At 32.2% G+C, this 15297-nt stretch overlaps 1 protein-coding gene across 11 annotated transcripts in view; it reads right to left on the minus strand.

Moving 5' to 3' along the window:
- Window positions 1-2270: 2270 nt before the first annotated feature.
- The window catches only part of LOC113096631 (diacylglycerol kinase iota-like), a 40293-nt gene continuing 27266 nt past the window's right edge, over window positions 2271-15297 (minus strand). For 7 of the 11 annotated variants that reach the window (XM_026262014.1, XM_026262008.1, XM_026262011.1 and 4 more), the window contains exons 13-33: window positions 14865-14978; window positions 13699-13824; window positions 13538-13616; window positions 12222-12277; window positions 12089-12151; window positions 11888-11961; window positions 9581-9692; window positions 9298-9497; window positions 8149-8211; window positions 7045-7145; window positions 6879-6958; window positions 6674-6718; window positions 5835-5904; window positions 5710-5750; window positions 5518-5636; window positions 5374-5399; window positions 5022-5059; window positions 4733-4853; window positions 3847-3883; window positions 3661-3760; window positions 2271-3576 (exon numbers count right to left, since the gene is read on the minus strand). In XM_026262014.1, coding sequence (XP_026117799.1) covers window positions 3460-3576; window positions 3661-3760; window positions 3847-3883; window positions 4733-4853; window positions 5022-5059; window positions 5374-5399; window positions 5518-5636; window positions 5710-5750; window positions 5835-5904; window positions 6674-6718; window positions 6879-6958; window positions 7045-7145; window positions 8149-8211; window positions 9298-9497; window positions 9581-9692; window positions 11888-11961; window positions 12089-12151; window positions 12222-12277; window positions 13538-13616; window positions 13699-13824; window positions 14865-14978 — 1782 coding nt within the window. In that variant the 3' untranslated portion in view covers window positions 2271-3459. The remainder of the gene's footprint in view (window positions 3577-3660; window positions 3761-3846; window positions 3884-4732; window positions 4854-5021; window positions 5060-5373; window positions 5400-5517; window positions 5637-5709; window positions 5751-5834; window positions 5905-6673; window positions 6719-6878; window positions 6959-7044; window positions 7146-8148; window positions 8212-9297; window positions 9498-9580; window positions 9693-11887; window positions 11962-12088; window positions 12152-12221; window positions 12278-13537; window positions 13617-13698; window positions 13825-14864; window positions 14979-15297) is intronic. The other 4 variants (XM_026262016.1, XM_026262015.1, XM_026262012.1 and 1 more) reach the window with 2 other exon arrangements.

Here is a 15297-nt window from a genome sequence, read left to right on the forward strand (position 1 = left end):
GTAACTGTGCTGCTGATCCCTGCTCAGATATGCAAACACTTCATCAAAACATTTGGTTTGTGCAACTTAAACCGTATAAGTGCATTCAGTATGTCTTTCATTTACTAAACTGAATTAATAATTGTAATACACCAATACATGATACATCAAATAGATTTTTTTAGGCTACTTATGACTTCAGGATGTCTTCAGCTTATATGAATCACTGACTGTACATCATTTTACACAGTTTTTAAATTCCTATACATTTATTTGCGTGTAGAACTTTTTAATGAGAAAAATTACAATAAATATATTTTTGTAGTTGAAGAACATTAGAATATTATAAGGATATTCAGTGCATCAATTAAAAAACAAATAACATTTATATTAAATTATATATATATATATATATATAATATATATATTATATATATATTTTTTTTTTTTTACAATAAATATATTTTTGTAGTTTAATTTGTACTTTATTTAATAGTTGAAGAACATTAGAATATTATAAGGATATTCAGTGCATATATATATATATATATATATATATATATATATATATATATATATATATATATATAAATGTTATTTGTTTTTTAAATGATGCACTGAATATATATTTGAGATTATTTGGAAAAATATTCCATTAATTAATGTGGCGCATTTTTCCAAATAATCTCATGTATGTATGTATGTATGTATGTATGTGTATATATATATATATATATATATATATATATTATTAGATGCACAATGTAAACTTAAAAAAAAATTTCAATAAAGTTGAAGTACTAAAATGTATAATATTTGTAATATATAAGACAAAAGCACATTACCAAATTACTAATTCAACTAAAATGAAAATGTAAAATATAAAAATAACAACAAATTCTAAATATTAATAAATACTATAATGGTAAAGAAATAATACTAAGGCCTACCTTCAGTGTGAACTCAGATAAATTGGGACACTTATATTTGATGTACACATATATTTTCAATTATGCTTAATTGTAATCAACCACGAGTTTAATAGAGCTATATAAAGTTAATATATATACACATAATTCAAATTGAAGTGTTGTTTAAAGCAGTATTTCTTTAATTTGCCAAATTAAATGCCCTTACAATCGAAGTCTCGATCTTAAACGTATTATCAACATTTCTTAATTTTAGTTTACCATACGTCTTACGTAATTTTACAGTAAAGTGGTTTAATCCGTAATTCACGAAAGATGCACATTAGTTAATTCTACAGTATGTGCTCGATGTCACTTTGTAACACGAGAGAATGAGTCCGGGCATGTCCACCATCAGCCCTCATTAGTTTCTTTTTTCTCCAGTCTGCGACATTTCCATAAGTTTAAACATAAATAACACGCACGACTCGAGAGGTTTTGAAAGTTCTCTACGTATTTCTACAGAGGAACACGCCTATCCGAAGTCACGGAAGTGTCAAACAAACAGAAAGAAAACGATACGACAGTCCGAGACGGTCCGTATTACATTTATCTCTTGGTTAATAAATATAATGAAAGTTGAAACACTTACATGACTCTGTGTTGTGTCCGATGTGACCCGGACAGAGCAGACAGAAGTTTTAAGACTTGTGGGCGGGGCCAAACTGGCACGTCATTACCATAGACGAGACGCGGAGTTGTTGATTCAACAAAAACTACATTCACCACAATGAGTCATTGACTTTCGACTGATATCAAAAGATAACGCAGTTACGACTGCAGTGTCCTGATTTATATGAGCGGTTTCTGTTTGGTAATGTTAGTAGCACAGGTCATGGCCCGTCTATAACTTTATTTGACCCTCCAACATTAGCACTCACTATTCTAATTCTTATCTTAAAAATAAAAATCTAACTAGCTTTCTAACCTTTTTGTTTTCTTTTCTTTTATTATACAATTAATAAAAGAAGAGAAAAAAGACATCTAACACTAGCTTGCTCTATTCTTTTTATATTCTATATGTTTTCTTTTTATTTATTATATTATTTAAAAGCCCTTGTTATGTGTACTGTGTTAAGCTAACTGAGTCTTGTCGTAGCATTTGTGTATCATTGCCCTTTTGTTGTTTTTGATTGCTTCCATTTCCCTCATTTGGATAAAATGCGTCTGCTAAATGACTAAATATAAACGTTATCTATAAAAACTATACCTGCAAAGAAAATGTCCAAGTAAGGAAACACTGCGTGTTATTTAAAGTATTTTAACTTCTCTAGCTGTAACTTCAGGGTTTTCTATGACTGTCCAGTAAACACACAACACTGGTGCTTTCCATCTGACTGGCTTTAATGAGAAGCATTCCCAGTTTTGAGATCGTGCACATCATATCCGTCACATCTACTCACCCACTGACCTCATACACACCTGAAATAGATATTTAGAAATGTGAAAAAAACTAAAACATTCAAGTTGTCCCATTAAAAAAAAAAAAAAAAAAAAAAATACAACCACTGAACAATTTAATGTTTTTCATATAATTTAAAATGACAAAAAGAAATAATGCCATTTCGTTAACATAATCATCGAGGGGTAGAAACATCCAGAGAGGTAACGAAAATTTCCATGCACAATAATGCTTTAAAATGATCTCTCGTATGTAAATGGATCTCACGAAGGCTCAACCGTGATCCGCTTCTCATGCAGACACATCGCTGGGCATTTCCCCGTCATGAGTGACTGGACACGGACTGAGTATATGTTCAAAATACCAGGATTAACTCTCAGCAGCGTCCATTTTCTTTTTTTCTTTTTGTCATTCTTCTGTCAAATGCTACCTTATGATCAGCAACTTGGCATTTCAGAAACCAGTCAGCTGCCATCAATTGGAAAAACACATCCGGTTCCTTTGCTCGTCTTGAAACATTAATGTAATGTAATATTAAAATAGATAAATGCACAAATGTCATCCATTCATATTGCATTGAATATGGCTCAGACCTTCTCTCGTCGTTTTAAAGTATTTTCACAATCACGCCACTGGTACGGCACACAAACAAAACGTGAAAAGCCTGTAGTTTGGGTTTAAGAGCTCAGAAATGATTGTGTCTCTGAAGAAGATCCCGCTTTAATCGAACTCTTTTCGGTATCTTCTTCTTCTGTGTGTCTTCGGCACACAACGTGATGCATGAAAGCTTCAATCTCTGGCATCTTTCGTTTCTAAAACTAGCTTGTGATGCAACATAAAAACCCAATGCATCTTTGAATAAATAGTTGGAATAAATAAGAGCAATAAATAAATGCTGAAACCCCACAGCGACATTAGTGGAAAAACAACAGCTAGACACGATCCCGAGGACTCTCTTAGCCCGGGGCGCTCTCGATTCTCCTCCCTCTTTGTCATTCTTCTCTTACGCGCTCCCGTTCTGTCTCTGCGAGTGCGAGCGGACGCTCGGAGGAGTGCCGACAGCCACTTTCTGTGGGGAAAAACTTTCCTGACTCTGACTCATGAGCGTGTTCATACAGCCGTCTCCAGATCCTCGTGCGCCGCCGGCTCCTCCACCGGCTGCTTCTCCATGAGTAACGCCAACTCGGGGTTCCCAGCATCTAGGGCACAATCCTTGGGAGTTTTTCCCTGAAAAGGTCAATGTGACATGAATCTGACTACTGAATTACGGTCACCATATTTGAAACAAAGAGGAAACAAGCAGATTCTCACGAGGAAGTTAGTTTTGCTGAGGGAAGCCCCAGCCTCCAGCAAACGTCTGCACACCTCCACATGCTGCCGAGACGCGGCTTTGTGCAATGCAGTGTCGCCTCTGAAAAGGAAATGAAGACAAATGAAATGCCAGCTTACTGTACATGACTGACAGGCAAATAAGTGCATCAAATCGGCGCTACATACGTGTCTCTGTCAGTTAAATCCAACATCAGCTTTGACCCTGAAAGAAACCGAGTTTTGATATCAAAGTCAGTGTCAAGAAATTAAACTTGTACATTGTATATAGTTTTGTAAAATAGTATATTAGTATAATAATATTAGTATCAATATTTAGCAATAGTATTTTATTGAATAATTTATTTTTAGAAATTATATATATATATATATATATATATATATATATATATATATATATATATATATATAGACACATACCATTTTATAAAAATAATATGTAATAATATATAAGACATGTTTAAACGCACTTTATGCGTGTGTATTAGATAGACAGACAGACAGATTTTGGGTTATTTAAGACATTTAAAAATGTCACTTGGCATTTAAACTCTTAAAAATATTTTGTATGTATGCATATAATATAGTAATAAATTATTAAAATACATATTTTTTTAATTTCTGAAGTATTTGGTCATTTAAGGCATTAAAAATGTAATGCAACATTCAGAAGCATTTGAAAATGAAAAAAAAAACTACATATATGCATATAAAACTTATTATTATTAAAATGTATTTTATTTTATGCACCAAAAAGTATATGGAAATCTAAGAAATTTAAACATTTATATTGACATTTTAAAAAGTAAATACTCTATACAAAATATTTTTGCATACTGTATACACACACACACACACACACACACATATATATATATATAGAAACAGTTATTTACTCTAAACTGCTTTTGGTTTTGGTTAGACATGGGATTGTTCTGTAACTCACACACAAAAACTTCCCTTCTACGCCAGCTGAGCAATTGACAAAGAAACGTTGGACCTTTTTTTCGTACACAAATGAGTGTGTATGCCTGAGGGCTCGTCTCTCACTCACCGTGCTCTAGAATAAAACTCACGATCTCTGTGTGTCCGTGTTGGGCGGCCAGGTGCAGAGCGTTGCAGCCCATAGCGTCCCGCACCAACAGACTGACCCCGCTGGTGCAGGAGCCCGACACCTGTAAGACCCGGGACCCGAACCCCTTCATGAGTCAGGATGAGTGACGATGCATGGGTATTTAATCAGAAAACTAGTTATGCAAATGCTTGTGCTCTACCGTGTTGAGTCACCTCTCAAAACCTCTTCCACTTTCAATTCATAAAACAAGGAAATGTCAAAATCTTACCACCTCCACGTCTCCGCTATCAGCAGCTGACAGGAGAGCTGGAAAAAGGTTGAGAAATTTTTCAAAACGATGAGTAAAGGTCATGCATAGTATAGCAAGCATCCTAGGAAATGCATGACATGCATGTGGGATTTTTCTGGTTTCTGGTGATGACTTTTCATTGTGAGAAGTGATCACATGACTTCTGGCAGGATACATCAACTTTTAAAGAAAACCTGCTCCATTTCTTAACAGTTTCCTATTTGTGTTTGTACATACTGATCAAAAAAAAAAAAAGTAGTAGTCTGAATGCACTGTAAGACGCTTTGGATAAAATTGTCTGCTAAATGCATAAATGTAAGTATTAATGTACCTTGTTCGTCTGTTGTCAGGGATGCCCTGTAATTAAAAAACAAGAGCAAAAATAAAAAGTTTTATTATGCAATTACACAGCGCAAAGAGGTATAAAACTATCAGGAATGAACAAAAAAAAACACAAGGTATTGATGAATCTCACCCAGAACTGGGCTCCACCACCACATCTGGCATCCCAGGGACCTGGCTCACCGCTGGAGCCTCGTGGTCCAGGATGAAAACCTCCTCCTGGCATATTTCGGTCACGAAGTGCAGGTGCTCCTGTTTGTACACACATATTATACAGCTTCCTGATAACTTTTTCATTTTTAAGCAAATTGTTTAACAATCATACCTGAGCCTTGTCTATGCGATACAAGCGGTCAGCTGATGTAGCTGGAAACAGAATAAACATGCCACTGGTTAAACTATCCAGAAGCAGAGCAGGTCTCATCTTACAGTACACATGAAGAGGCTCACAGTCTAAGAAGCTCCAGTTTGGTGAAAGTCTGTGTGCTGAACTGGGCCGCGGCAGACCTGCGCTCTCATCCTGACAAAACACAGCAAAAACAAGTCAAGTTTTCATTGTGCATATGCATTTTATTTTCAGTTTGAATCACCTGGAGACACACAATACATGGGGTATAATTTATTTATATATCGCTATATTTAATAAATTATCTTGTATTTTGTTGGCCACAGCAGAAGACTACTTCATTAAACACTATGCTCTAATTTATTAAAAGTATTACATATTTACTACATTCTAATTTTAATGTGGTTAAATTTTAGTTGGTACTAAATTACCATATATAAATTCTGATTTGAATTTGAATTTTTTTATAATTACAAAATTTATATTTAAAATTCTGATTATTAATCTCTTTATTAACTTATTATTACACAATTAATAGACGAAAACTCTGGCATGAATATTTAAGATTTATTAGATCTATGATGTTATCATTACATTATTGATTTTAAATTCTGATATTAATATTTTAATGTATTTTTTTAAATTAAATTATCATTACAAAATTAAAATATCAAAATTCTGGTGTGAATATTTTAATAAAATATTTTTTTTTATTAAGTTATCATTACAGAATTAATAGACTTAAATTCTGGCATGAATAGTTTTGATTTTCATATTTATGATGTTATCATTACAGTATTAATTGATTTAAATTCGTATTTATTTTTATTATTTATTTATTTTATATTTTATTTTATTTAATATTTTTTTTTTTTTTTTTTTTTTTTTTTTATTTATTGAGACATAATTTTTTTTTTAATAATAAATATAATTAATCTCTTACCTGGTAGTGTACTCTGTGACCACTGGAGGGCGCCTGATGCAAATCCTGCCAACAAGAGACAAATGTGTGAGAAGTACACGAACTTATACCATGATTTAAAAACACGTTACATTTGAGGTTAAATGTTGATGTTTAAATGAAGTAACTGTATTGATTCAGTGCTCAATGAAATCAGTCTGACAGGAGCATCATGGGAAGTGCTCACCTCCTGCAGTCTGTCAATGAACAGGCGACAGGTTTCCAGGTCACAGTCTCCTCTCACCACCACGATGCCAACAGGAGTAGCTGACCAAGCACACACACACAGTCATATATTCTCCCCTCTGTATTATGCTATGTGAACTGAACTGTGGGAAACGTCAGGAACTTACAGATGTCACGCAGACGCTCCTTGTCCAGCTGCATGCTCTCGTACTCCTGCAGGACGATGCGGTTCACGCGCAGACGCAGACGCTCAGGCACGGCATGAGGGCTGCGATACACAGACGACAACAAATGAGAACTGACGCCACATCCATGAAATATCCAGTCAACAAAGGTGAGGTGGAACAGACATCTTCTCAGTTTAATCTTCTGCTTGCTGACAATGCTCACAGGAACTACATGGAAACGATTTATGATCACGCTGATTCATAATCAAAAACTAATGAAAACAGAATGGTAATCTCAGACGATGAGGAGCGCGTGAGGAAGAGTGAAAATGAGCTTCACAAAAAGACAGGTGAAGATCAGAAAGGAATATTAATGCAGAAAATGCTTTTTGTGGCCGTTTGGTCGGTTTAGACCAAATCTGTCATCTTTATTCTAGTCAACATGATTGTCCCTTAAACGAATCATGACATATTTAAATGAATCTAATATTCAGTAGCAATATTCAGTAATTCTGTACTGTAATTGCAATCATTTTATAAAGCATTTAAAACATTTAAGTAGCTTTAAGGTTAATGATTAGCATTATTTTTCCGCTTATGTGGTCCATATAGTCAACAATGCTGGCATAGACAATAAATAAATAAAAAGATAATTAATTAAGTAATACAAATAATTATTTTTGTTTTAATTAAAATAATATTTTTTTTTAATCATTATTTTAATTCAAAATATTTACAAATATATCTAAAAATATACAAATAAAAGTGTTAGTCAAAATAAAGATTATATATATATATATAAATATATAATTTTACAATTAAATGATTCCGTTTATTTAATTAAAATATATAAATATAAATTATATTGTATTTATCTTATATAAAATCTGATTATGAATACTTTATTGGTCTGATTTGTGTATCAGAAACGTGTATCAAGCCTATAAACGGGGGCAGATTTGATTTCATGTTGACTGAGCTGAGTGAAAAACACAAAACACTCACAAGTGAGAGGCCTGGACTCACACAGATACACACACGCTCTGTCACACACCTGTGTGTGTGTGTGTGTGCTGGAGGGATGCTGAGAGATACCGTACTTACACAGAGAAGGAGTCGGGGGGAGCAGAGAGGCGGCGCAGGTCGGCTGCGCACACTTTCTGAATGCTGCGTCAGCGCAGCCACACAGGAACACAGCCAAGCCATCAGCACAGAGACAGAGAGAGAGAGAGAGAGAGAGACGGAGGCCGAGATGACAGACAAACGCATGAAGGGCAACCGGTAATTTAGGAGGAGAAAGAGAGATGGAGAAAAAGAAAGAAAAAAGAAAAAAACCCACTGAGAGCAGCACAGAGAGCAGAACCAGCACGTGTGGATTAGTGCTGTTACTAGAAGCACACGAGCCACACACACACGGTTAGATGGTTAGTTACACACTCTCATCTGTGTGTGTGTGTGTGTGTTTGAGAGGGAAATACCCTCATTCTGAGATCAACTGTAAGTTATGTGCATTTTGTGTGTCTGGGTCTATTAACTCATTCAAAAAGCATTCAAAACATAATTTATACAAATGAAAACTTCACACTTCATGATAAAAATGTGTTTCATTTTCTAATTAAACTGTATTTAGCTACTTTTATGGGGCATAAAATGTAATATGTGTGGTATATGCATGTATGTATATATACAGTATATATATATATATATATATATATATATATATACACACACACACATGCATACATACATATTGTACAGTACAAGATTACATTAGTATTGGTATTTTTGATAATGTTAAAGATTTCCATTGCAAATAAATGCTGTAGAATTTTTTATTCTACTTTTACAAAAATATTAAACTGCACAACTGTTAAAATAATCTTACCAACTTCAAACTTTATATCTATTATTTCTTATTTAAACATATTGCATATTATTATTGATTTTTATATATATATATATATATTAGTGTTTTGTAGCCATTGGTGGAGTTGTATTTTTTTTTGTGACAAGAAAACAATAGAAAAATAAATATGACTGACGTATGACCCCTGTAGACCCTCACGGCTGTCAAGGTCAGCAAGTCTTTTTAATATCAGACAAATTGACCTTGTAATGACAGGAGGAAAGTTGGTTCAAGCTGTCAGATATCATAAAAATGATTTCTTTTTTTCAATGAAACCTTGTCTTAGAAGGCATGTCAACCCTCATCTTGGCTCGTGTATTTTGCAGCGGTGTATTTGAGGCACTCACTCGTTGAGCAGCGGCACAGACGTGCGTCTCTTGCTCTTCTGCACCATGTTGGCCTGGTTCCTCAGAGATATTCGGAGGGTGGAGGGTGCGAGGCGGCAGGGCTCTCCGTCCACCTGCACCGGCAGAGTCTTGAAGGTGGTGAGGACCACCTCTCTGCACTGATGCAGGCGCTCGCCGTGACCGCCCACCTGCAGCGCCGCCTTCAGGTGAAGACGGGAAATGCATGCAAGTCATGAGCCCTACATTTTTTTCTCAGTCTCCCAGAAAGAGCTCAAACACTCACCAGTGAGGCCATGGTGAAGCCGATCACCTCGATGCAGCCGTCATCATGTCTCTGAGGCTCGAAAGCTCGGTGGTCGCCCGTGTTGCCCCACGGCATGGTCCCTGCACAGTACCTGCAGACACCGGGGCAATGAGGAGAACAAGACGACATGTTTCATTAAAGCTTGACTACAGAAAACACAAAACCCGCAGACAGTCAGGAAATACGCCATTTGTGTCCTCATAACTTACTACTGAACTTTTTGACATTATTTGAAAGATTCAACTGTGATTAACGTACAGTGCAAATCAGCATTGACTAAAAGCTTACATTGATTTTTAGTTTGCATGACCCTATTCATCACTATAATATTTTAAAGGGTTATATAATCTGAGAAAAACATCTCTGACTTTAAAAATGACTTCAACTTCTTTTTTAACAAATTGCTAAATAAATATATATATTATATATAATTTTGTCTTATTATTATTATATTTTTGTATATTAGTGTTTTTAATATTAATACATTAATATTAATAATTTAGACATTATACATTTAATATTAATACATTAATAGGCTTTTTTAAATATGAATATATATATTTGTAAAAAACATTTAATATTAATAAATTTTTAAATTATACAAATATGTAAAAAAAAAACATGAAATTAAAAAATAAATATTTTCAAGATATTTGGATGTGTCTTCTAAAAATATTTCGTATCTTACAAAAAATATATTATTACAAATATATTTTAACATATTTAGACATTTTTAAAAATTATGTATTTTTAAAAATACTTAAATACATTCTCTGTAATAAAAAAAAAAAAGATATATATATATATATTTAGTTTTTATAGTTTGCATGGTACCATTATATTTCAATGTTTCAGTAAAGTAAAAATAACAACTAATAAATAAATTTATGTTTTTTTTTTCCAGTTAGCATGACCTTATTGATAACGATTATATTTGAAAGGGTAAAAAAAAAAAAGTAATTCTGTAAAAAAAAAAAAGTTATTTCGTATAGTTGTACAGGATGACCCGGTTCTTCACTATTATTAAGAGGTATATATATATATATATATATATATATATATATATATACATACATATACATACATATACATACATATATATATATATATAATTATTTTATCTTTATTATTTTGCAAAAATGCTCTATAAACTCTATAAACTCTATTATTCTATGACATTTCCCCTCATGGATAGTTTAAAACATAATTTGATCTTTCTGAAATCATATTTGAGGAAGTGACATCATGTAGGTCAGAAGTTTCTCTTACAGTCTTCATCAGTGCTTCATTATAGTCGCACTTATTATAATTGACCTTTTCAAGCTTAGCATTTCAACACTGTTATGACAAAAACATTACAGTAAGCATTTGTACAGAACTGTTTTTTCTTGGCACGGAGTACAACACTAATGTGTTTGTTAAAGTCCATTATTAGCTGTTTTGTGCTGACCTTTAACCCAGACACTTTTCCAATGTACCAAGCTTGACAGAAAAACATGTTTTGAAAGACAACTGACATATTTTTGTCACAGAATGTCTATGCAATTGCAAGTTGAAATGTATTGTCTGCGTAATGCATTTAAAGCTAAACTATATCTAAAATGATCATTTTGCTATCCTCATTAACATATTTAACATCCATCCACTTCAAGCAATATAATTACATTTTTAAATAGCAAATAATCAAACATTTAAATTAGTGTTAAATTGAGTTTTAAAACTAGACACATTCACATTTAAATTAAATTGCAATATTAGTTTACTAAATGACTAATCCAGGTTACATTATTAAATTCAATTTGCAGCAAATGTTACATATTGAAATTCAGAAAGTGTAAGTATTTTACTTTAAAATGATTAACTTCTTTTTTAACAAATTGCTTAATAAATAAATATAATAATAAGACAAAATGACATACATATATATATATATATATATATATATATATATATATATATATATATATATATATATATATATATATATTTGTATAGTAGTGTTTTTAATATTAATACATTAATATTAATAATTTATACATTATACATTTAATATTAATACATTAATAGGCTTTTTCAAATATTAATATATATTTGTAAAAAAACATTTAATATTAATAAAAAAAATAATAAAAATTTATTAAATTATACAAATATGTAAAAAAAAAAAAAAAAATATATATATATATATATAAATATATATATATATATATATATATATATATATATATAATTTATGATTAAAAAAGGATGCATGTTCCTGAGTTTTCCCCTTATTTTTGCACAAACCTGGGAATATTCAAGAAGACGATGCACTGAAACTTCAGTTCCTGAATCTTGGGAGTGAGATCTGTACCGTCACACTGTCAATATAAAGAAGGAAATTAATTTTAGTTTAATTGAAAAAGAACATCAGGTGAACGATGGCTAAGTTAGCATAAGAGTAAAGGAACAGCTGGAGTGGGCACTTCATGAGAGCTTCATACTCACCACCACCCTGACGTGCTTGGACAGATCCCTGGAGCTCCGCTGGAGGAAGTCAGAGAACGCCGCCTGAGGGGACACACACACACACTCAAACACACACTTACTCAGTCTGTCAGATAGATGGGACTCTGCTTACCCCTGCATAGAACATCTTGTTACGGAAGCGACTGTTGAATTTCTCGGGATTGGCTTCTGTGAAGGAGCACAACCACAAATGATTAAGACTCGGAGAAAGAACAGATACTTAAAGAGCTCAGCCAACAGGACCATTTCATTTAAGTCAAGAATTCATTTTGAAAAGACTTTTCTTGCTCTTTTAAACTAAGAGCTTTCAGTGTTCCACATATACTCTAAGTTTCATGGTTATGTCATCATATTAACATAACCCCGCCCACATTTAGACATCAACAGCTATTCAGTATTCAGCAGCTTGCCTTGGATGAACAATAATATGAACTACACCACAAATTACAAGACAATTTACATACAAAAGGTTTGGTAATATGTTCATGCATTCCCTTGGAAAACAAAATATCTATTTAAAAAAATGCCATTTCAAACATATTGAAATGGCTGCATTTAAATAATAATCTGAAATCATAATTAACATATTAAATGCATCTATTCATTTAAATAGTAGTATTATATTTAAATGAAAAAAATGAAAATATATTTAACATAATCAAATGATTATAACATTAAAATTGAAATTAAATCTTAATATTATTTTAATAAAAGGCAAATCCATGTTACATTTGTTAATTCGTTAGAATTTATCTAATGAAGTTTTGCAGCAAATGTTTTTTAATTTCAATTTAAGTTTTAATTTCAAATACAGATTCTTTCATTCAAAGGGTGGAAAAAGGTCAACAAAATTAAAATATTAAGCTAATTTTTAAAACACACACACACACACATATTTTTTCTTACAGAAAATAAATGAAGACAAAAAAATCTTAAGATATATTTAAAATATTGATATATATATATATATATATATATATATATCAAGATGCATCTTATAAAAAATATTAACATTTTTAAAATATTAAGAATTTTGGGAAATATTAAGAAATAAAAAAGATTTATATGTGTTTTATAAAACATATATAGATATTCAAAAATACTTTTTTTAAACATTAAGACATTAAGAAATGTTAAATAATATTAAGATGTATTTTATATAAATTTAAACAAATTTTATAAATAAAAAAAATATTTTTTAAACCTTTAGACGTTTTATAAAATATATTAAGATATATCTATATTAAAATATATATATTAAGACATTTTTAAAAAATATGAAGTGTTTTACTTTTTTTTGTACTTCTATGTAAAACCGTTTTACTTTGTATTTTTTAAGAATTTATTTAAACCTTGACTAACAGGTAATAAAATACATTTATTCAAATAAAATGAAATGCCTCGTAGATAGGACAGAGCGTCACAAACCTCTGGACTCGTGGAACTCCAGTGTGACGTGGGCATCGAAGCCGAGGCTGAAGTAGTTATTGAACACGTTTAGAGGAAGCTGAGAACATACACACAGATCTATGAGCAGCGTATAAACACAACCCAATCACTGTGTCTGTCTGCATGAACACAGACATCACCTTCTGCGTTCCCTCCTCCGGCTGAACGGCCGATCGCTCCACCGTCAGATTCCAGCGGTCCAGCTGCACCACCGTCCCGTCCTCCACGTGACACAAGACCTTCGACACCGGCTCGTCTGTGTAGCCCTGAAACAGCAAGAGATCATGTTGAGTTGAGAGGTCTTTGCCAACACCACGGCTATTTACTCCTGGCATAAACACAGATCTGTCAATATGAATCATTAAAACACGCTTCATTGCTGATAACAGACTTTAGATTGAAGCACAGAAAAACCTGAGAGACACTCCAGACCCCAAGGCCAGGGTTTCTCAGACACACAGTCAGAGTATAAGTCCAAAATAACGAGCGCCGTTCATCAGAGAAGCTCCATCATATCGGACTAATGTAAAACAACCGATTTACAGCTTTTAAATGAATTTTAATTCGATTGCATTTTTAAATATAACTTATTGCAGCAAATACAGCCTGTTTATTTTCACGGGTGGAAAATTGTTAATAAAACATAAAATTGTATTTTTCCACTTTAAAAAAATATTAAGATATATATTTTTTAAATATTAAACCTTTAAATTAAATTAAATTTAATCACTTAAAAAATATATATATATATATTTTATATAATTTTTCAAACATACTTAAATGTATATTTAGACACTTAATACAACATTTAAGACATTTAAAAAAAAAAAAATTAAAAAAATTAAAAGACATTTTCATTGATGTTAAGACATTCAAAACAAATTATTTATTTTTTAAAATAGATGTATCTTTTTTTTTCGGACGTACTTTACAAATATATAAATGCATTTGTAGATATTAGGACTTAAAACAATATTTAGACGTTTAAAAAATATATATATATAAAAATGATACATGGACAGCTTTAAAACAAATTAGGCATACATTTAAAAAATATATTTAAAAAACATAAATGACATAAAAATATAGACATTTCTAAACATATTTAGATATATATATTTTTAAATTATTTAGACATATTTTTAGTATTTTAAGAATACTAAAACATTAACATGTAAGTGTCTCACTTACAGCAGCTTCTCAGCCAATCAGAGCAGAGCAGCCTGATCATATCAAACTAATGCTGACATCTGGGGTATAAAAATAGTAAATTGAATTAAAGATGATTAAAGATGAGTTGACTCACCCCTCCCCAGTTCAGTGTCCTGGCAAGGTCATTTCCTGTACCAAGAGGAAGCACAGCTACAGGAGGTTGTGGGTTCATTTGTAGTTCATCTAAAGCGGAGAGGATCCAGCCCACCTACACAACAGAGGACAAACCACTCAAACTCAGGGTCAGAAACGCCAGAGCGCTCAGGAAATCAAGTCACAGATCAAGAAATTAGACACAGCAAACCACCATTAGCTAATAACAGTGTTTGTTCACTGCTTGTTCGCCAGAGGGGGTACCTCCAAAATGTCTAATCTCCATGTGGGATGGACATACTGTACAGTGGGTATAGAAAAGAACCACCCCCTTTAAAATAATCAGTTTTTGTTTCATCCAGCTGTATTTACTCAGTGCAACTTAAACATCCAGGTGAAAGATAAAACACCAACATTTCAGACAAAAATTAAAA

The sequence above is a fragment of the Carassius auratus genome, unplaced genomic scaffold (assembly GCF_003368295.1).
Source record: "Carassius auratus strain Wakin unplaced genomic scaffold, ASM336829v1 scaf_tig00216011, whole genome shotgun sequence".
Classification (NCBI taxonomy): Eukaryota; Metazoa; Chordata; class Actinopteri; order Cypriniformes; family Cyprinidae; genus Carassius; species Carassius auratus.